The following is a 24,860-nucleotide window of genomic DNA, read 5'->3' on the forward strand; positions in this document are numbered from 1 at the left end:
TAAAGACTTCGTTGACACATTGGAACTTTAGGTATATACATTTAAAATTGAATGTAATATATTGTATACAGAAATTTCTCTAAGGACGTAAAATATGACGATTTTCTATGCATCGAGGTTTCTGTAAGCTCTAAAGAATGACATATTTTCCAGGTATGTCTTCTATTTCTAGAGATATCGACGCTTTCAATCATAATGATCGCTCACTTTAATGTATAACATGTCTCCAATGTCATCCATAGTTGGGATAGATCAGCGGGGACATTGAACTCAAAAGATTTTCAAATTTGTTCCTGATTTGAAAACCGTCATATGCTTGGTGTTGGCAATAACAAATATGTGTCGGAAAGAAAGAAATAAAATCTGTCGAATATGCGGGGTTTTGCGAGATCCTTAGATATAGTAAAAAAAATGTTAAAAAATTAAAACTTTTTTTGAGGGAATCATTAGTTTCACGACAAATATTAATTTTGCAAAATACAGAAATTAAAGGGTAGCAAATGACAGCATTTTAAAATCGAACATGTGATAAATTTGGCAGTTTAGAAAAAAATTTAGGAACTGATAATTTTGTTATTTGTATTTTAAAATTGTAAATCTGGAAAATTGTATAATATCGAAATTTCTAGAACGCGACTTGATAAACTTTCGATTTATAAATACATTTCTAGAGGAGCTACTTTCAAAATTTTGTAAACTCCAAATTTGTCAATTTGAAATTTATTACTACGTAATTTGACGAATTTACAATTTTGTAATCCAGTTATCATTTCAAACAGAGCAAATCAACAATTTTACAAACAATCATAACATAATTTAACTATACAATTTGAGCGTTTGCCGATAATATCTGTAAAAAGTATTTCAATATTTTGTAGGAAATTTTACTCACATTTTATTTTATTTCCCAATTAAAAACTGCCTAATCTTTAGATGATTCTTATTTCTTCTGTTGCTGAAGTGAACATTGTATCGCCCAACTACGTGATAATCCATGACGATTATCACCCGAAAATATGTAAAGAAAAATAAGTTACGATTATAAAAACAAATTATTCAAAATGTGTCCGAATGATGTTTATTTCCCAATAATATTTTTTTTAAACTTAATTGCCAGGAAAGCATTAAAAATTATTATTTGACACGTTTACAATACAAAAAAAAAGTTGACCAAAATATTTGAACGCACGGCAGCGTGGTCACCAGCCAGGCTCTTTACCACTGGACTGGCGGTGCTTGATAGAAGTATATGCCGAGACACGTGTCTCATTATTTTTGATGAATTATCGTTTGATGATATTCCGATCAAAAAGTCAATGTCCCATAAAAGGCATTCCCCTCTGGGAATCGTAGTCTTGACCCGCGATCGACAAGGAAGGGCGCCCCAATACCCTGCGTGGCGCAAAGGCGACAGCTAGCCTGGTGGCTCAGAACCAGAGTTACAACACACACACACAGGATATTTTAGTTCATTTCCTTATTTATCTATTTCGCGACGTATTTTATCAAATTTAGTGTCCCCATCATCGATTCGCGGCCCTTCGAAATAATGATTTCCTAAACAAAAGGTTTGATTTGTTAACGTTTTATTGATCTGAGGTTCCTGCGAAACCCCGGATATTAGACAAGTTTTCCTGCTTTCGATTTTAAATCCTTCGGAAAAAATGTATTTTAAGTCAGTGCCGTACATATTAAAAAAATTTTAAGTCGGATTTAACCAACGCCCTTAAGAACGATATCCCACGTCAAGCTATGAGTCATGTGGTAGTATGCGGGATCAAGATCGTGAGCCTTGAGACATTGCTTTCATTAAGCTTCGAACCAATCTGCCAAAGGCAGTAAATCCTTATTCATATGCAGCTTTACATATTTACCGAAAGTCTTTAAATTAAAGACAGAGAAGCTCAATTTTTTCTCTTTCAATATGGAAAATTACAGAATTTATAATTTTCTAAATATTGACTACGATTCTGCCTTTTCTAATGAAGAGACCATGAATAAAAATAAGTCACTGAATATGAATTTTACTTGAGTTGATTTCACATACTTTGTAAATGAAATATGATTTTCATTATTTAATGCAAAAACTTTAATCTTACCATCAAATTGTGAATGGCCCGCGAATATTAATATTCTATACTACAATGTTCATGTGCTTTACAGAAAGCTTCTTGTTATCTTGTAATTAGTTTCTCCATCGGCACAAGAGATATAAGGATATCATTACACATGTTTGTTATTTTCCGCAATACCATAGCAAACCACTTTGCCAGTTCTAAATCTTTACGACATGACTCACAGAAAGATAGTGAATCGTCGTAGCTGCAATCTTCTTCTTTATCAATACTCTCTTCATTTGCATACTCTTCTTCTTCTTCTTGAAGAGAGTGGCAAAAATATGCTGAAAGGGTTTGACAGCTTGCTTGATACATTTAGGTCTAGGTCAGTTCTGTAGGGACTTATATTATCGATCGAGACAGGGAGCCGTGGCAGATCCAGGAACGAAGAGTGAATCCCGAGTGAGCCGAAAGTGATACTGTAAACTCGCTCATTAGGAGATATATTCTGTGTGAGGACGGTAGCTTGAACGAGGCGTCATCCAATCCCTCAGGGCCGCGGTCATCCCTCCGCAAACAATTGGGGAAACGATTCAGGCAGGCAAGTTGGTGCCTGCCTGAATCCTAAGAGTAAAACGCCTTTGCTGTTTCTCAAAAAATCGATCTCTCAGTGAGTCAGAGGGTACCGTTTCTGATGAGTCTTTTGGAAATCAAACTTTACTAGATGGCGCCACATACAATATTTTTTTGAATTTTGACAAAATAGTCACTAGTTGAAATTATTGTTTACTAATGCATTGTTATTATTTTTTTTCATAAATCATCAATAATCAGCATTTCACAATTACCTCTTTGATAAATAATTTGAACTAGTACACATGATTTTCTTTTATTAAAATGATTAATTTCTTCAGCTACATAAGGCGAAAAATAAATGTTTACATAACTTCGTAATTAGATAAATAATGCAGATTTCTTCAAATGTACAGATTGCCTAGAAAAAACAGGAACACATTTTATGTTAGCAAATTCTCAACAGATTTCAATGTTTTTAAATATATTTCTTTGTCTTGATTTAACAATTTTGTATCATTTTCTTTTTAGAATCCATTTTCTGCTTTCCTGCGATAAAAACTGCATACGCTGAGTACAATTAAATAAATGGCATTACTTTAAACGAAAATAATTCGTAGAAATAATGTCTAATTTTTACAATATAAAGGTGCTTACAGAAAAAAGGTAATACTTAAACATATAAAACTAGTCGACAATTTTGTGAAATGAAATGTTTCTCCTTATTTTTCTATGGTTAATATATGTGTATTGCAAAGGTGCGTATAATTTAACTGAGTGTGAAATTTTTGGAGAAAATTATTTTCATGTAATCATTAATTAAAAAAGGCATGACGTGAACAAAATAGAAGCATTTTGCCACTTATATATGGAAAAGTATAATGTTAACATTCAGTATAATTGTTTAAAAAATTGAGAATTTTGTACAAAAAGGACTGTACTCTTTGAAAAGTATCCATTTTTCATAATTTACGGTAAAAAATGTTCATAGCTCGGCAATTAATTACAATGCTATGCAAGATTCCCATTTGGACTATTTGGGCCCGAAAGTTGAAAATTAAATTTTAAACAAATTTTTATGGATTTTAATTAGAATACTTTAATCATCAAGTATTATTATTATTCTCTTCATTATTTAATTATTATTTAAGAAATGATAATAAATTATATCAATCTATATGATGTTTAACAGTAAAATTGTAAATAATACAATATTTAAAAAATTAATAAATTGTTTGACAAATTAAATTTTTCAAAAATAAATTCATTTAATAAATAAAATGTCTGAGAAACTTTAACAATTGTGTACAAAATTAAAGGGGTTAAAAACTAAATAAAATATTTTAGAAAATAAAATAGTTTAAAAAATTAAAAATCAGGAAAAAAGGTAAAGATTACAAAATATTATTTAAACAAATAATGCAATTCAAGAAAATGATACAATTGATGAAAAATCAAAATAAATTAAATAAATAAAATGGTTGAAAAAATTAAATTGATGTAGAAACAAAGTGGAACAAATTAAACTCAGTGTGTGAAGATTATAAGGAATTGAGAAAATATTGTGAAAAATATTGTGTTATATAATGTGAAGGACAGTGCCACGGAAAATGCTGATTTACTTTCTACGATCAAACAGATATTCACCAATGCCAATGTGAACATTCCTGAGATAAATACTATGAAAGCCATAAGATTAGGAATTCAAGAAGCTTCAAGGCCAATACTGGTTTCCTTTGCGAATGCGGAATGCAAAAATGCCATTTTCCAAAATGGGAAAACCCTAAGAGATATGAGTATAACGTTCTCGAACGATCTCACAAAAACACAGAGAATTAAGAGACAAACGCAATAAAATACCCTTCTGCAATTTAAAAAACAACTGGAACAACGAGGGAAAGCAGCAATTATTAAAGGGAACAAAATAATAATAGATGATAACCCTTATGATATCGAAGCAGTCAAAAGCTACCTCAGTCCCGGTAACCTAGAGGAATGCGAAAATGATAGTATTTACAATGCAGACAGTGATGAGTCTACAAACTCCAGAAATTCTACAACTAGCCGAAAAAGAGGTAGGCCGCAAGGCTCTGGAAATTTTTTGGAAAAAAGCTTATAACTCCAAGAACTCAACAGTTTGGAGCACCAATTAGATAATTTCTACAAAGTTTAAAGCCAACACCAATGGAAAAAGACAAACAATAAATAAAATCATAGCTTATCACAAAACCAAAAAATCCTTGCATCTTTTTTTGGAATGCTAGAGGCTTCGTAAATTTTCCAGATCTCCTAAGTGAAGTGGGAAATAGTGATATTATTTGTGTCTGTGAAACTTGGCTTATGACAACACCATTCATCAATACACAAAAAGGATACAGGAAATTCAATGTCATATACAGTCCAGCGACAAGAACCGCTACGAGGGGAAGAGCGAAAGGAGGCCTGCTTATCGCCTTTGACATTTGTAAATATAAAGCGGAATCGCTCCATTTATGCGAAGAATGTATCTTTCTTAAACTGGTAGGTGACAATTTCGAATTTATTGTAGGTGTAGTCTACGCAAACCCCAGCACTGATATAAAGCTTTTTTAATTCAACTTAATGAAATAACAGATTTAATTCTCTTAAAGTATCCTAACCTGGCTCTTTTTATAGGGGGAGATTTTAATAGTAGAGTTGCGAATTTAAACCAATTGTGTGAGGAAATATTACCTGGAAATGTAAGCATTTGTTGCACGAGGGGGACTTTGGATACTGAATTGAACAATCGAGGACAAAAGTTGGTGGAATTTATGGAGAGCATTGGCTGTATTTTACTAAATGATAGAACCTCTAGTGATAATCCTGCGCAATTTACTTTTGTTAACAACATAGGGAAGTCTATCATTGATTTAGTCTGGGTTAATATAAAGGGAGCCATAAGTATTAGAGACTTGAAAGTATTGCTTATTGCCACTTTTTCAGACCATTTTCCGATTGCAGTTACATTAGAGACTATTCTGAGAGACATTATTGAAGAACCTAAATTAAAATGGAAAGAAAAATTTACAGGAAAATACATAGAAATTTTGAATGCTGCTCCTTGCGTTCCATTTCCCGATCTTTTAGAACATGTAGATAGCTTAACAAAGATAATTTACAATTCTGCATCAAAAGCAGGAATGATTTCGAATATTAATAAAAATTAGGTCTGTCAAAACCCTGGTTTGATGCGGAATGCTTTGAATGTAAAAAATTACTGAGAGAAATGCTCAAAGATTGTAAAAGGGGGTTGGTCGGGCATGATTTAGTAACTCTCTATAATAATAAAAAAGGAGTACAAAAATCTCTCTCAAAGAAAAAGGGAAGCTTACGACCTTTCAATCTTAGATAATCTTGCAATGGCTAAAAATTCAAAGACTTTCTGGAAAATAATAAATTGTTATAAATATAAACCCATTAGTAAAGACTTGATTGAACCAGAAAGATGGTTTGAATATTTTCAAACAATATATCCCAAACGCAAAGATATAACTGACTATGATAAATAATCATGATTGTAACCCTACCTTAGACTCAACGATTACAGTTGATGAAATTTTAATAAGCCTTCAAAAATATGAAAACGGCAAGTCAGCAGGAGCGGATGGTATCACTTACGAATCTCTTAAAAATTTACCGAGCAACTGGGTGGAAAATGTAAGCTCCCTTTTTAACAAAATCTTACAAAAAGAGAAGATTCCAGATTCCTGGGCACAAATACATGTAAAAATGATACACAAGAAGGGTGACAGGTCAGATCCGAACAACTGCCGACCTATAGCGCTGATCAACTGTATTACTAAAGTTTTCACGCTGATTTTGACGCAAAGAATGACAAATTGGGCCGTAAATATGAAATTGTTACCAGAATACCAATCAGGATTCAGAAAGAACCGTAGCTGCCTAGACAATGTTTTCTCCCTTAACGCTTTAATTCAAAATCGACGCTGTTTGGATAGGGGTAAGCTTTTCGTTATATGTGTAGATTTTCGAAGTGCATTTCCTTCGATAAAACATGACCTTTTATGAAGAAAAATGTATGCGATGGGTACAGGCTCTAAATTCATTAAAATTCTGATCGATTTATATGATAAAGCCAATATCTCTGTTAGGGGTAGCGCGGGAACTTCAAGGGCTACTGATGTAACAAGGGGAGTTCTGCAGGGTGAGGTTATGAGCCCGATTCTATTTTCCTGATTCTTTGCAGACTTCGAGGAATTTATGAAAGTGGAAGAAATCAGAGGTGTCTCCATAAATCATGTAATAGAAATTTTTCTTCTGGCATATGCCGATGATTTAGCTATAATTGCAGAATCACAAGTTCAAATGAGAAAAATTCTGAAGTGCTTACTCAAATATTGTAATCTTAACGGTCTTCAGGTAAATGAAAGTAAGACAAAAATTGTTATATTTCGGAAGGGAGGACACCATAATAAGAAGAAATATAAGCCTTTTATGTATGGAAATATTGAAATTGAATTGGTTAAAAATTATACTTATTTAGGAACCTCCTTTTCGCAACCTGCAATTTTCTTCAAACGCGGCTCAAATAGCTATCAGTAAGGCTAATATCATTCAAGGGGCGACGATCGCACTTCTAAATAAAATAAAGTTGAATTCATGGAAGCCAATCGAAAGACTCTTTAATAGTCTGATCGCTAGTACGCTAATGTATGGTGCGGAAGTAAGGAGGCTTAGGTATTGTGACGAAATAGAAAAAATACAAACCACATTTTTCAAAAAGATTTTGTACGCTCCTTTGAATACACCGACATATGCTGTGAGAATTGAGATTGGCGTGCGCAATTTGGCGGCTTCTGTATTTAAAAGAATTCTAAATTATATTGAGAGAGTGCTTTGTATGGAGGACGATAGATATCCAAAAATATGCTTTTTGTGATTAAAGCGATTAGCTAAAAATAAATCCACTTTAACAAAATATAACTGGTGCTCACAAGTAACAAATATTTTTGAAATAATAGGGGAGAAAGTTAACTGAAATTCTTTGTCTTTGTCCTACATTCAGAGTAACAAAGTTCGCTTAGTTACTGCTTACGAATCGTTCATGTATAGCGAAGACTTGAGAAAGCTACTTGGTTCTCAATCTCTGCAGATTCCACCATCTCTACCTTTACACGAAGGTACTCCAAAATATCTCTCATCAAGAATCCTAATTAGCTATCTTAGAATTATGGCACAAATCAGATTCTTAAATAATTATCAAACAAAAATTTCAGTTAAAGGAAAAACGTATCAAATAGATGGTGCAGAAAGGTGCAGCTGTTGTGAATTGCAAGCTCTGGAGAATGGATATCATATATTGGTTGAATGTCCCGACTACGACGAAATACGCAAACTATATATTTGTAAAAGCGAAGATTTGGCTAAAATAAGAGATGAATGGACGAGGCTCCTTGGCACAACCCAAACAGATATTGCGAAAAAGATTTTCCTATTTATAGAAAAGGTACTTGAACGAAGAGATTATAGATAAAAATTTTGTATTAACTTTGTGTAACGCCTTTGTATGGACCTATAGGTTCTAAGAAAAATAAACTAATACTACTACTGTGTAAAAAAAAGTGTAAAAAATATTTAAAAATTGTTTAATAAATTAAATGTTCCAAAAACAAATTTATTAAAAAAAAATAAAATGCTTCACAAACTTTAATAATTGTTCATAAAATAAAAGGGGTTGAAAAATACAATTGTTTAAGAAATTATATTTCAGAAAGAAAAATAGATTTGACAATATAATTTAAACAAATAATAGAATTTAAAAAAAATGATAAAATTGCGAACAAACAGTAATTATTTAAAAAAGAAAATTGGTGAAGAAATCAAATTGAATATAACATAAAATAGTTGAAAACGTGAAATTGATGAAGCAATAAAATAGTATGAATAAATGAATAGCTAATAAATTAATTATCAATTAACTATGTTCAGCAGTTCTAAATTTAGATAATTGAAATATTATCGGGAATTTAATAATTCGTTTATTTTACAAGTGGGTTTTAAAGTCGATTAACTTTAGTTTCGGATATTATTAAATTCGGGATTTTATTTTTGTTCAATTAACGTTCTTGTCGTTATTTGAAATTTGAAACATTTTATACTTTGATAATAATATATATTTTTGGAATTTTTTTCATTCGTTTGTGTATTCGTTATTTATTTTAAAATTATTTTTCATAAGTTCTGAGTATCCATGCAATTTTTTTGTTTGTCTGAATTGTGTCAATCATCTCCTACACTATGAGGAAAAAATTATTTTGAAGGGGTTTTCATATACATTTTGTAATTTGTATGCATATTTTCAATAGTACTAGATGGTTTTGTAGAACAAAGTTACGAGTAGCGCCACTGCACGGCCGTTTTCAACTTTCGTGCCACATTTCTTGCATTGGACAATACAGTAGAAGCACCCCCTGATATTAAATAATATTAACTTATCTTGTATACAGAGGAAGAATATTACTCCACATTTATTCAATTCTATGTTCCTAACATTATTTGAAAATGAATAATGATTCACCTTGTAATTGTATAATTCGTGATCTGCAAAAACTTTACTCAGCTGCAGAATTGTTTTCAGCAATTATAGAAAGAGATTTAATAAACTTATTTCCTTTGATGAATTTTTTTCTAGGATAGACCTTCATAATTAACGCATAAGATTGACGCTCATCAGTACGTACTATGTCTCAATATTTGAGATTGACTTAATTTTATTAACATTTCTGAATTTTATTCTTTTACCTCATTTAATATTTATATCAATATCAAGAAATATGTATGCAATTATAATTATAAATAAATATTCATTATTCACAAATTTACCCATTTATTAATATATTATATATTATTAATTAATTAAACAAATCACTTCATTATTGTCTCATTATCAAATAATAATGTATATTATATAGTTGTGTTTTAAACGCGTATGATATAATTTGGAATTAGCGAGAAATTGCTAAATTAATATACAGTATCTTTTATTTTGATTTCAAAAACAGGCTCTCAGAGATAAAAATCTTATTGCAAAGACAGAGAGTAAAAATCCAGAGAGCTGAGGGAAGGTTCAAAACCTAACTCTTTCGGATGGCAGTTCGCTCCCTTCGGGATCTTTTGAAAGTACCTTCGGTTCAGTTTCTATCGGGAGCAAAACCTTCCAGAATTCCGGAGGTTTCGATCTTTCAAAGATGGAAACCCGTGTACTTTTCTTTTATCAGTACACAAACTAAAGGACCGATCATGTGTACCTGTTTTGCTCGGGATTCAAACTTAACCAGTTCCTCCCGCAACCCATCCGTTTCCGAGTGATTGAGAAGGAGGCAAAGTACACTCGGGATGGGATCACTTTCTTCCTGCAGTAAATATTTTCAGATCTTGAGAAAAGTAAAACCTAACGGGCCCTTTTTCGTCGGTTCAGTGAATAAATCCCAAACTGAGCAAAACCTATTACTCTCAGTACCTGGGTAGATCACTACTTTATTGGCTGACGGTAATTCACATGCATACCTTATGAACTGACAATTTTGGCAATTCAGATTCCTACTTTGTTAACGGATGAACAAAATTCTACCTCGCCGACTGATGGATCGATGGTTCTATCTGTCAGTGGCACCTTGAATTACGTAATAGTGTTCTCTAACCCGCATAGCTTATCTAATATTATAAAATAATATTTATAAATTCGTAATTAACTTAATAGGTGTTTTCATATACTGTTAAAATTTGATATGCAGAAAATTCTCAACGTTAAAAACAGTATTTTACTCTCCGTTTTATTAGCTCATGCTAGTAAGTGTCAACCAGGTAAGGATTCACCTAATTTATGGTAAGGCTTGTCGGTATACTGGTCCAAAAAACTTTATTTTATTAAGAAACGTTCAAACGTTTCACCCTTCGAACGTCAGGCCTCTTAATTAACAACCATGCACATAGCCACATTATAATTCAATAGAGTGAGTCCTTGTAAACTTTTTGAAGTAAAATCATGATAAGCCAATGTAGTTATAAATTGTTTGCTTAATCATAGTCTTTAAAAATAGCATACGATAAATATTAAAATAGAGAGGTATGTCCACTTCCACGGGGACCTTATGAGAATATTATATTAAAAATAAAAAGTGGTAGGCCAACTGAGGGTTAAAATTTCAATCGATGTCGCATTAGGGAATTCGAAAAATCATCACATTTAATTTTCCACGTGTGACGTCTTTTTTGTAATTAGGGGCTGGTTTTCGAAATATGAATTTTTACGAATTTCGGAGACGAAAGCAGAAAATTAACATTACATTTCGACCCTCATCCCTTCCCCTTGTTAGGAAAACGCGAATCTCTCCTAAACCAGAACCAGCCATTATGGCCCTTTTCATGCGAACACCTACATTTGCTTTCAATACCCACACCGACCGCACACGGTATCTCTCACAATATGCAAGCGATATGCGTCTTTCTTTATTAATGACACAAATATAAGTGGAGGTGTGGGGGTAGAAGGTAAGTGAGGAGGTAAATAGGATACAAAAGGGGCATGTAAAGTGGATACTGGGGTTTCCAAGGAATGCGCCGAACTATATTGTCAAGAGGGAGACAGGAAGAACGAGCGTAGAGACTATACCGGGAAGTCGAGCCTGTGAATATGAGGATAAATTTTTAGAAGAGGGGGAAAGTAAGCTGGTTAGGGAGCGTGAGTCGGAGAACGAGAACAGGCGTTGGGGTGCGAAGATAAAGGTGGAAAGGGAAAGGTATGTTGGAACGAATAGATTCCAGATGGATAAAGTGAGAAGCATTTATGGGAAAAGAAGAAAAGTAGATGAGTTAGTTGAGAATAATGGCATGCAAAAAGAGAAGGCAGAACGAAGTGAGAGAATTAGAGACTCAAGTTTTAACGGGAAGGGGGATGCAAAAGTTGAGCACTGGTTGAAGGAGTTTCAATAGGTGGAAAGGAGTTGGATAAGCATGGATGTATTATTGAATGAAAGGGGGACAAAAGGGCAGTAGCATAGTTGAAGGGAGTATTGGGTAAGATGCCGAAGAAGAGAAGGAAGCAGGAAGAGAAATGGAGAAGGAAAGATTGTAAATAGGAGAGCAAATACATGCGTGCGAGGCGTGGCGATGCGAAGCGAGGAAGGCTATTCTATAAAAGCGAGCGGATTCGATATAAGTTGTGGATCCATGCTTATTCTGAAGAGGTAGTTATAAGAAAATTCTGTGAAAAATAATAGTCTGAGCAAGTTAATTTTTTAAGGCTAGCAGACCGAAAATAAACGTTTATCTATCTAATGACACAAACGTTTCAGTCTATGAGGGCAATGCCTTGAAGATGATCCACGCGCGGGCTTTGCATTATGCGATTACTGCAAGAGGAAAATTATAACGAGGGGGGAAATGGGGCTCTTCAGTACGTATACACCTTCGTGTAGCTTAATAAGAGAACAATCTTTAAATGCGCAAGCAAGATGAGTCTGGAAGCAGCAACTGACAGAATTGATTTTCCTAAACACTTGTCGCGTTTGCGACCGTGTTAAGTAAAGTTAAGTACCGTCAGCGCATCTTATTTACTTAATATTTTATTTGCCGAAAATTTAACGCCAAATCACTCTGCTCCGTTGAAGAATAATGAGTTTAAGTACATAACAAGTATGTGCGTTTGCACCAATTCTGGCTGAATGCAAAATTTCACTTCAGTATTGCTTTTGTGACAACGTCTGAAGAAAATACAAATAACTTAACCTATGATATAAAAAATATTTAAAATCCACAAGTGGAAACTAATTTGAGATTTTAAAATCTAATTCCAAATTTAAAAGCAGTTACTACAAGGCAAATATCCTCACTTCACTATTTCAGCATAACAGGTAGTTGGCTCCGACGTATTTGTGGAAGATGCCAGGGTGCTTGTGGAGTGGAAGCGTGCTCGTTCTAATCTCATTCTTTCCATTTCCCGTTTTTTGGTTTCAGAAAACTGTGTTGCTATAACAACAAGGCAGAGGTTGATCATAAAGAATGATCCAATCTGGAAAAGAGTATGAACACTGAAAATGGAAAACTTAAAAAATTTAATGTTAATGATAATAACACAGCCCCGCAAAAAGTAGGAATTCCGATGGACTAGACTACATACAATTTATCTAGTTTGTCTATTTTGCCAAACAGTCTGCGGGGCAGCAGGGTCGTGCGTTTATTCCAGCGGACCAAATTTGCCAATTTTCATAGATTTGTGACGTTGAATTTGAATCCTAAATCGAAATTACAAAATAAGTTATTTTTTTCTAACCTAAAAAAATTATTTGTTATTGATTCTTCGTGGCAGATCACAAGCGCGCATTTTTTGTATAAAAATAAAACAAGAGCCACTGTAATTCCATATCGGATTCGGATTCAGCAACACAAAATCTAAAAGAACTGACTAGTCATGTCGGCCGGTCTTTACGAATGTGTCTGCCTGTCTGTATGTCTGTATGTATTTATGTATTTATTTATGCCTGTATGTGTGTGTACGTATGTATGCCTGTCGATGAACATGATAATTTCTGAAAGAATTATTATATTAGATTAGCTTTAGGTACACTATTTTAGTGGACTAAACTAAAGGTCAAGTCGTTATTCAGCCATTTTGGATTAAAATTAAAAAAGCGAGCACATTTTGAATATTGTTGGGACCACGCATGATTTGAAAAAACGTAATGCCAAGAAAAGTTTTGCTTTTTGGATGCCCTATAATATGATCATAACAACTTTTTGAATTTTTTTGAAATATCCAAAACTCAAATTTTGACATAATAAAGAAATAATGGAAAATCAAGAACTAAATTTTTTTAACAAAATATGCAAAATACGGAAAAGGTAAGTAGAAAATAAATTGTGCATTTGAAAAATATCTACAAAGTTGATGAAATTAACTTTTTAATAAGACGCGCAGTTTTTGTTTTAGATGTTTTAGATATTATTAAATTTCTCTACAATTTGACCCTTCCCCCCACCAGTTTGTATCATATGTCCACGTTTTGAGACCCTCTGAATCTGAAAAACAGATTTTTACGAATTTATCTGTCTGGTTGTATGTGTTTTTGTGTGTCTGCATATATGTATATCTGCCTATCTGTAAGCACGATGAATTATACAAAAGTTATTCTAAACCGAAAAAATAGGTAACTATATTAGTTTAATAATACCCTGAACTAATACGCTTCGCATAATTTAGAACTCAGTAGGTAAAAAAGTCGAACTGGATCTCTTCATTTAATTTGTAATTTTATCGGTTTGAGTATAGAACCGACGCTATAGCAATACCAGATTACATTAATTAAGTAAGTATTTAAATGCAGCAGTTCTTCATGTAGAACTCGCAATATTCACAAGTTGAATGTCAGCTGTTCTAAAGCATCGAAACCTACATTGTTCTACTTTTGTATCGGGTACGTAACGAAATTTGAATCACATTCCATCGGTAAGATAGAATTTTGAGGATTTAAAATACTAGATGCGTTTCGTTTAAATAAGGAGCAGCTGCGATTCTAATCATGCGCAAACGGAGCAATTCCACGTGTGAGTTGCTCATATTGAAGTATCCAGCGGTGCTAATTCAGGAAAAGCGAAACCCAACCAGTTCAATGTATTCATACGCGAAATCTCGGCGTCTAAACAGCAGTGCGCCGATATAGATATACTTGCTATGCTTCGCTCCGTTCGACTCTGCTGGTTCAAATGACCACGAACAGCGAGGATCCAACGAATCTGTAACGTAGGAGCTTCGCGTGAGCTTTCCGCTGAGTTGAGGCGTCGGACAATATGTGTTGGGAAAAATTAAACAATAATTATTTAAATATCAAATCTCGCGTGCTCTCAAATTTAAATGGTGCCCGTAAATAATTAAAATAACAAACATCGTCCATAAAATACAGAGAACAGAGAATTTCAGCTGATCGAATGAAGATTTAGATTGTTCGCAATGCAAAATGAAAGCCGATTGTTTACCTAACCTGGTATGTCCTGCGTCTGCGGGTTGCGCAAAACTGCGTTTCAAAATTGGCACTACCCATAAGTTATCAACACTTGAATCCAGAATCGGCCACTGTGCGCCGGATCGTGCACCAGGTCATTTAGAAGGACATCTACGAAAACTTTTTGGAAATTTAAATTTTGTCCATAACCAAAACAACTACAAATGGTGAGAGGGCGACCCAGGTGTGCAGGATCGTGTACCAGATAGTTTAACACGTAGTGGTCATACCAGGTCTAAATGACCCCAGGCAGGTTTTGAATTGATGTAGTTTGGAAAATAAGGTTCAAAGCGAAACATGTAGTGCCATCTGTTGTTGTTTGAAGGTTGTAGAATGAATTCTAACGGTTTTTGAAAGCCATCTTGGCATCAGTATGTCTATAGCCCTCAATGTGCACAGCCGTTCTTTCTTCTGGGGTCAATTACACCTAGTGTGACCACAGTGTGGCAAAAGTGGTAGAAAAAGTGTATATTAAACAATTTGTTTTAACCGTCAGCGTGTGGTTTAAAACGTTAGTATTAATTTACGAACTGATAAATTTTTTTATTTGCTCCGAAAGTAGTTTCAACCATGTTGAGCTTCAAATAACTAAATGCTACATAGTCACTATGTGCGTCATGTGACAGACCTATGTGCGACGAACATCGCGCATACTTATGCACTGACTGTGCAAGCCACGAATGATTTCTTGCCGCATGATATATTTTCTACTTTCTTTCATATAATAATACAAAAGCAAAATATTTTTGTCCAATTAAAAAAACTTTTAATACTTTATTTCTCACCTCAGTTCGTGTGTTTCATTGAAATTGATCATTTCAATCTTGAAAGTAAATATAGTTTTTGAAAACCACGAGGTAAGACTATTTTTTTCTTAAAAATATACTATTTCCAGAGTAGAACCCAGAATGTTTTTTTAACTTAACTCAAAAATTGAAAGCCTTAGAATTTTTTTCATAAAAAAGTTCAACATTTTCAAAAATTTTATTTTTTGCTATTTTTGGGTGCTACAAATGTTTGAAAATGTAGAAAAAACAAATTGATTGTAAAGAGGAAGTCCTAAAGTTTATTTTTGCGCAAGATTTGAGTCGATACATTAAAAAGAACGCAATGAGCAACTGTTTTTTGAGTCGGGTCATTTTGACCCCATGTGACCAATACGTTATTTTTAGGAGGTGTGACTACTACGGGTTAACATGTATTCTACAACAGCTTTTTGAAAATTAAAATCCTGCCAACACCCAAAATAACTCTCAAAGGTGAGTCGACGACCCGGGTGCGCCTGATCGTGTACCAGTTCATTTTATGCGTCATCTACCCAAACTCTTTAAAATTTACATTTTGTCACTAACCGAAACAATTACAAATGGTAAATCGACAACGTGGATGCGCAATATCGTGCACCAGGTAGTTTAACACGTATTCTACAAATACTTGTTGCTCAAATCAAAATTTCTAAGAGTTCGCGTAGACGGTACTTTAAATGACTCGGTGCAAGATCCGGCGCACCCGGGTCGTCGCCACATTATTGGTAGTTTTTTTGGGTGTTGAAAAAATTTGAATTTTAAAGAAGTTCGTGTAGAATTCATGTTACAGTACCTGGTGCAAACTCCTGCGCACCTGGGTCGTTGACTCCCAATTGTAATTGTTTTGGTTACTGACTAAATTTAAATTTTAAAAAATTCTTGTGCGTGACCTTCTAAATGACCTGGTGCGCGATCCGGCGCAACCGGGTCATCGCAGTTCGTCGTCATCCGAACCAGCACAACCGAACGGAGCGAAGCATAGTGAGTATATCTATATCGACTCACTGCTGTTTAGACGCCGAAATTTCGTGTATGAAAACATTTAACGGGTCGGGTTTCGCTTTGCCTGAATTAGCGCCATTTGATACTTCAATGTGAGCATTTCATACGCGGAACTGCTCCGTTTGCGCATGATTAGACTCACAGCTGCTCGATGCTTTAGAACAGCTGATATTCAACTTATGAATGTTTCGAGTGCTAGATGAAAAATTACTCCATTTCAATACTTACTTAAGCAAAGTAGTTTATTACTGTTATAGCGTCGGTTCTATACTAAAACTAATAAAATTAAAAATTAAATAAAGAGATCCAGTTCGACTTTTTTACCTGCAGAGTTTTAATTTATACAAAGCGTATTAGTCCAAGGTATTATTGAACTAATAAAGTTGGATATTTCTTTCAGTGTATTAGATTAGCTTTCGTTATACTCTTTAAGTGTCCTAAACTAAAGATCAAGTTCATTAGCCAGTCATTTATTATTACAATTTAAAAAGTGAGCGCTTTTTGAATATTTTTGAGACCACTTCTTTTCAAGATTTAACCAATTTTGTTTACAGAAATTCATAGTATTACAAAATGTGGACAATTTATCCCAACGACTTTTTTCATTAAATTAAAAATTTCCAGAGTTAAATAAGCCCTTATGTATCTTGACGACGTAGTGCATGTCTCAGAAATGCTTGAATAACACCAAACAAAGGCGAAACGTCCTTTCACATGTTTACGGCATGCAAAAATGAATTTTGCAGCCAGATAAATGTGAGATCTTGTCAAAAGAAGTGGCATATAACGGTGACATAATTGGATAGTTTGGAGTCAAATCTAAGCCATTTAATATAAGGGTAATACCAAATTTCCTCACTCCCTGCAAGGTAAGACATGTGCATCAATTCTTAAGACTATCTGGTTACTATAAGTGATTCGTTCGAGACTAACCCACGTTATCCAAGCCCTAAAATGATGTCCTAAAAAAAAATATTGAATGGAGATGGGCGAAAGAATGCATCCTTCAATAGTCGCATTTCAGAAAGAATTTAAACTCACCACAGATGCCTCATATGTTCCTCATCATCAGAGTACGCTGTGGGAGTAATCCAATCACAAGTAAAGGACGGGACGGACATGCCACCGTCGACCCCGACTACCAAGAAACCTGACAAAAGTACCAAACCCTCGACAGGACATCAGCTGAATCCGAGAAAGAAGGCAAACCTTCGAGCGGTTTAAAGACAGATAACATAAACAGAAGCACAATTGTATCAAGGCTACCAAATCGTAATCTCTGATTCCAAATCACTAAAACCCGCTGCCTCCAAACGCTCCATGGATATCACCCATATTCGATCCCTATTTTGACGTACTATATACATCGACACAGTGGGCTAGATCAGGAACTTACTGTTCAAAATCACATACAGCCTACAATTTTTAACCGATTTTTAATTTTCTTTGATAGAAATAATCAGCGATAGTTGCGGAAGAGCTTGTACGGATAAGATTTTTTAATGTCTATTATTTTCTGTTTATTACATAAGCAAACATAGAGACAAAATGAGTCATTTTTCACTTATTATTTTTTGTCTGTAAATAAATAATTCAGTTAATTTTGTTCTTCATGAAAATATATGTCAAGGCATCTTAGCAAAATCAATAATTAGTGGGTTTTCGAATATAATTGTTACAAGCAAATTATATTAACAATAATGTGAACATCATGAATTGTTTGCTTGAAAAGTATATTGGTAAGTTGCATTTGCTTAATTTTATCGACAAAATGATACTCGATCATGAAAATTTGTTTTCTGCTATAATTTGCTCATTCTTAAACAAATTATATAAACAAATACATAGTTTGTTCAGTTATGTGCTTGTCGCCTTCAAATTGTATTATTGGAGATTTTTAGTAATACAGGCTTGTGAATCGATAATTTTTGTTTATTTTGTAAACAAATTTTATGAAGAAATGCATAGTTTGGCCATTTATAGAAAGAAAGTATCGTTTTTTCTTCCCGAACATCTTGAAATATATAAGTGATGATGTTTGGTGATAAAGACTTGTGATTCGATATTATTTGTTAATTTCATAAAGAAATTATAGAAACAAATGCATTGTTCGGAGATTTATGGGTAAAAAATGCATCGTTTTTCTCTCTTATCGCCTTCAAACTATATCAGTGGCGATGCCACTGCCTCTTTAAAGAAGCAATTAATAGATCAGATGATACAAGAAGCTTGTGCATTATATCTTCATTAGTCGAGACTCAAGAGCACTTTCGTGTGTTGAATTCTCTGAACTGCTTGAAACCTTTGTTACGTGCTTTTGCAGCTTCTTCTGAATACTGCTCGATTGGAAGTAAAAGATGCTACACAACCGTTGTTCCGTGTAGAAACATTTTTGGTACTGTTGGAGGCATAAAATACCACGGGTAAAGGATGACGTAAATTGTGCAGTTTCAAATGCGAACTTGTTAAAAAACATGGGAGAAACTTTCGTGCTACTACTTGGCTAATCTATGATCGGACCAGTCCCATCTTTAAACTCCTTGTATATTCGAGAATGAGCAGAGTCCTTTTGCTTTTTTTTCTCCTCTGTCCTTGCACATCTATTTTTGAAATCTAAACGACAACCTATATCTATTATAAATTCAAAAGATCGCATCTTTGAATCTAAAGGAGAAATACCATATTCCAAAAGTTGGTGATAATCTCTCCTTTCAGCTTCACACTATCAAGTATGTTTATTTCGCTTGGCTTAGCCTCATAAATGTAGCAGCTTGCCGATGAAAGTGTTTCAGAGAGTGCTAGACAGAATTTATCATCTACCATAGTCAATTTCATGTCAGCTCTAACTATGTAGACGCCATTCAGTGTAGTGATCTTCGTTGGCTTCAATGTTTTGATTTGGCGTTTGATTTCTTGAATCTCTGATTTGGTCATTTCCTTTGTCTCTTTGGCGAATACAAATGCTATTGGTATGTATTGTCTAGGAGAGCCAGGATGAGAATTGCTTCAAACAACTGCTAAATTTTCACTTAATTTTAAATTAGGGTTCTTAAAAATTCGTGTCATTTAGTGATCGATTAGAGACTGAGGGTTGACGCGAGCTTCTGTTTCTGTTATATGGACCTGCGACTGCGATGGATAACATTATTTCTTTGCTTTAGCTACTTTATAATACGAAGGATAGATATCCGCATTTCGCGTTTTAGCCTGAAATTGAATGACATTGTATTGATACTTAGATAACTTGGCATCTTCCATTAGAGCTATAGCTTCTTCTGTAGAGTACCATTCTACTTCTTTACCTGAATCATAAAAAACATGATCTAAATCACCACTGTTATCGGTTATAAGAGACACAATTGCATTAGCAGTTTTTGTTCTTACAGTAGTTCTCAATATTCGGAGAAATGCCTCTTGAATCTCGATTGCCGAATAAGTTTCCTCTATTGGCATCAATCTGCGTCTCTTTGTTGCAGCCGAAATTTCATCGAAGCCTTCCGTACTCAATATTCTTCCAGGACTTCTCTTTAGCTCTGAAAAATCTACAAAAAAATTTAAATTAAGCTACTTCTTAAACTTAATTTCAAATTTGCTTTTAATCGCAAAAGGTAGCTTCCACTTCTGATATTAATGTGTAAGAAAGTGTTTGCTCAGGTATCTGCCAACTATTTCCAAGCGATCATTATCAAGACTGTATTGCGCTTGCAAATCATTTTCCAACTTTTTGTGTCTTTAATGTCATTTTCGACAAGAAAGTCGAAAATGACTCTCTTGAAGACTTTAAAAGAGTCTATTTTGCAAATAATATTTATTAAGAATTAACAAAGAACGTTATAATAATAACAACAATAATAATGTTGCTAACATAATAATAATAATAATAATAATAATAATAATAATAATAATCAGTTAGCTAAACTCGGACTTTACTTCAGTGGTCCGGGGTTAGATCCCTGAGCCGGAACCTCTGGAAATTTTTCAATGTACCTTTATCGAGGTTCTGGTGGTTCAGAACCCACCTTAAGCTGTGGATCCACCATCGTGTACTTGACTGCAACCCGGTCCGTTAATTATGGGGTAAAACCAGGCTTTGTCCAATAAGTCTGGACAGACTTCTCTCATCAGATCACTTGATTGTATTATAAAAATGCGTCCGTGACTGAATATATATACCGGCACAACCCCGTGCAAAAATGATCAAATAAAAATCCATCTCTAACCAAAAATGCCTTCGACATGTTGGCCAGTATAAGCCTGTGGCAACATTTCAACACAGAAATGTTTATAATAATAATAACCACAAACCTGCGTATGACGAAGTCGAAATAAGTTAAAGATAGATCACAAAAAATCAATTTACTCATGCAAGCCTGTTGTACTTATAATATAAAAAATGACATTTCTTATAAGTATGTATCAAGCGGCATTAATCTAGCGGCAGAGTCTGAACTAACAGCTGTTGGCGATAAATTTTAAATTACTTGAAAAATTAAAAAGTTGTTTTAAAACGAAATACATTTTAGCCACTCTTACCAAAATTTACGCAAAACATCACTCTACTCTAAACTCATATTTATTTATAACATTTGTTTATAAAATTAACAAATAATATCGAATGACAAGTGTTTATCACGAAACATCACGACTTATATATTTTAAAGATGATAGGGAAGAAAAAACGATACTTTCTTTCTATAAATAGCCAAACTCAGCATTTTTTATCAAATTTGTTCACAAAATAAACAACGATTATCGATTTATAAGCCTGTATTACTAGAAATCTCCAATAATACAATTTGAAGGCGACAAGAAAGAAAAAAATGGCTTTCTGACCATAAATGTCCAAAACATGCAATTGTTCATATAATTTGTTTATAAAATAAACAAATAATATCGAATGCCAATTTTTTATCTTCAAACATCACCACTTCTATATTTTAAAGACGATCAGTAACAAAAACGAATAATTTCTGTCTATAAATGGACAAACTACATTTATTTCAAAAATTTGTTTATAAAATATATAAATGATGTCGCATGACATGCCTGCATCACTAAGAATTACCACTAATACAAACTGAAGGCGATAAGAAAGAAAAACGATTACTTTCTGCACATACATGACCAAACTGTGCATTTGTTTATATAATTTGTTTATAAAATAAGCAAATTATGGCAGAACACAAATTTTCACGATCAGGTATCATTTTGCCAATAAAATGAAGCAAATATAACTTACAAATATACTTTTCAAGCAAACAATTTATGATGTTGACATTATTGTTAATATAGTTTGCTTATAACAATTATATTTGAAAACCCACTAATTCTTTATTTTGCTAAGATGCTTTGACATATATTCTCATAAAGAACGAAATTAATTGAATTACTTATTCACAGATAAAAAATAATAAGTGAAAAATGGCTCATTTTGTTTCTTTGTTTGCTTATGTAATAAACAGTAAAGAATAGAAATTTAAAAATGTAATATATAAATGCTCTTGCGCAACTATCGCTATTTATTTCAATTGAAGAAAATTGAAAATCGGTTAAGAATTGTAGGCTGTAGGTGATTTTGAATAGTAAATTCCTGATCCAGCCCACTATGCGACGGGGCAAGTTTCAATTCAAAAGGCGATCCTCGAGTTGCAATTGGCGTATGATTTAACAGGAACCCTTTCACGGGCGTTCCAAAAGCCGTTACAGCACGTCAACGAAACAAAGCGGCGAAAATCCAAGCCACTACGGTAGCCGCTGAGATGGCCAAAGGAGCAGAAATCTAACAGCTTAGAACTACTACAGATATCAAGTTTCTTATCGACAGTGCAACCGCCTGGATGCCTAAACTATAACAGAACGGCTGAGAAACTGAGACCCAGAAGCAGGTTGTCAAAAAAGCCGAATTCTTAGAACTGAAAGCCACTTTTGAAACCTTACGGGTGATATGAAATCATGTTCCTAGCCACCAAGGGATGTATGTAAATGAAGAAGCGAATAAACTAAAAAGGAGGGAAAAGAGTAAGATTCAGTAGAAGAAACCATATTAAGTTTAATGAATTACTTGCAGAGCACCAATCTTGGTGCTGGGACAATAAATGCATTGTTTTTTTTTATTCAAATTTCTTGCACTCATTTTTCTGTAAAAGTAACTGGTGAAGAACTTTTGGATTATAAAAAAAAATCTCTGCAGAGAAATTGATAATGATGAATTCATTTACAAATTGAATAGTTTCCTAAAGACTTTCAAGCACATGAAAATTCACTGCAGTAGGTTGAACGGGAGGAAGAAAAGATTATCAAATATCAAGGTTACCATGTTTCAGACCTGCTCAAGTGATAAAATTGACTAAACTGGTTTTAAGTGGCAACTTTAGGGTACCATAAATACCTACACCCCAGAAAGAAAAAGGAGAATTCTCAGAAAGCTTCTTAGATCAAAATAGTAAATTTAACATAAACCGTCAATTCAAAAAGCCATTGACATATAGCAACTACAATGACGCCATTTTATTTTAGCAGATTGCGAAAATACGAATTAGATCGCCAAGCTCCTGGTGGATACTGCCCTTCTTGATCTAAATTACTTCTGGGAAAGCTGACATATTTATATATGAGTAAAGAAGAATTTGATCCAATGATTTTTAAAAAAGTGGTCCTGAAAGTTTTGCCTTGGCATCGCCAGTGGTTAATGAAAAAGTAAATATATGGTGGTTTTGTACACGACGAAGCAATGCGGGTACTGCGTGGCTAAGCACAGTTTTTTGGCTCTTCAGAAACATCAGTGCTTTTATTCAAACACATAGATTTATAAAATTTGTAAGGAAAGGTGAACACCTTTTCCAGCAAAGTATATTTTTAATAAGTAAACATAATTTCAAATAGCTAAATAAAAAGGAGCAACATATAAACTAAAACTTTAATATGGAATAAAAGAATTCACTATTTAGTGCGACGAATATCGCATATTTGAGCCACTGATAAATTATACTTCATACTATTGATATACATACTTTGCTGTTTTACAACAAAATCATATCGAAGAAGTCGTTTCATATCTTCGCTTAAGCTGATAATAAATTCATCTACTGGGAACACAACAGTTTCTAAATCTGCTCAATTGACGTGTAACAACTGTTTGATTTTCATATTTTTAACAGAATTTTCTATGTAGGCTCTTTCTGAAAGAAGTTTAAGGTTTTCATCGCCGGGAAAGTTCGGCAAATTATTAAAATAATAAAAGTGAATTGCAGAGGACGTGGCGCGGTGTGGTATTATGATATTTTCTTCATTATTTAGAAACCTACGTTTGATTTATTTTACCATTAACTACTGGTGGTCTTAAAATAAAAGTTTAAGTAATTGTGAAGCACATATATGGCATACCAAGGCGAACAATTTCTAAGCCTCAAAAGTCAAATCGGTTAAGTAGAATCGAAGATATGAAATAATGAGAACAAAAAGTTACAATAAATTTCGAACTCCCACATCTCCGCCAATTTTTCGAATTTTCGAAAATCTCTTGAGGATATTATTCTTCACTTATTTGTTGTATACGCCAAGTTACAGCCAAATCCCATCCCATGAAGAAAACTCTTTTTATCGCTTGATATGGACCCGTGATAAAAACGTGACTTTTCGATAAAGATAGAATGTAGTAGAATTATCCTGAAATATACGGCCCGTATCTTTGGAGATTTCTACGTTATGTATATGCAGTGCAGGGCATTAAAAAGAGCGAAAAACTTTACAGGATCATTCTCCTTACGAGAAGTACCGGAATCCACTAAGAAAAAGTGGGATCAAGTTTAATTATGTTTGTGTGACTGCAGAATTTAAAAATCACTACTCAGCACATAAATGTTGTGACGTGGCGAAAATTAAACGTTACTTATCTTCTCGACTGCTCATGACAGAATCCTACATAGGCGTTAAATGAGAAAGAGAATAGCTGTAATCAAAACCTTTTTTACATAAAAATTTTGTCATTCTAAAATAGTATAACTCATGGGCGGAACCTAGAGAGACTAATTTTGTCACGACCTTTCGAGTTGATCAGCCTAACGAAACTAATTAACTAGTTGGTTTTCGATAGAGGACTGTCCGTTCTTTCCTCATCACTTAACCTCGTACGGATTACTATGTTTAATTCTTCCTCTTCTTTCAGAGGAATATATTGCGAGCGGTGGTATAATTTCCACTTGTCGGATGGCATTATTAGCCGACTCAGTGTCGGGAGCCCTACACGTTCTGTCGTGTTGAACTGCACTTACTACAGCTTTGTTTGGCTTTGTCGTTGTTGTTCTCATGAGAAGCCCGGTATCCTAAAGTCATCATTCTAGACACTTCACTCAGGTGTCATTCAGCTGTCGGCGCGGTTTTCACAC

General features: G+C 33.8%; 1 protein-coding gene across 1 annotated transcript in view; it reads right to left on the minus strand.

Annotated features, from left to right (window-relative positions):
• The window catches only part of LOC117171159 (voltage-dependent T-type calcium channel subunit alpha-1H-like), a 1,009,801-nt gene that overhangs the window by 523,644 nt on the left and 461,297 nt on the right, over positions 1 to 24,860 (minus strand). Inside the window, exon 9 of the mRNA XM_033358216.1 lies at positions 12,503 to 12,681. Within this exon, the coding sequence (XP_033214107.1) occupies positions 12,503 to 12,681 (179 nt within the window). The remainder of the gene's footprint in view (positions 1 to 12,502; positions 12,682 to 24,860) is intronic.

Source organism: Belonocnema kinseyi, chromosome 4 (assembly GCF_010883055.1).
Source record: "Belonocnema kinseyi isolate 2016_QV_RU_SX_M_011 chromosome 4, B_treatae_v1, whole genome shotgun sequence".
In the NCBI taxonomy this organism is placed as follows: domain Eukaryota; kingdom Metazoa; phylum Arthropoda; class Insecta; order Hymenoptera; family Cynipidae; genus Belonocnema; species Belonocnema kinseyi.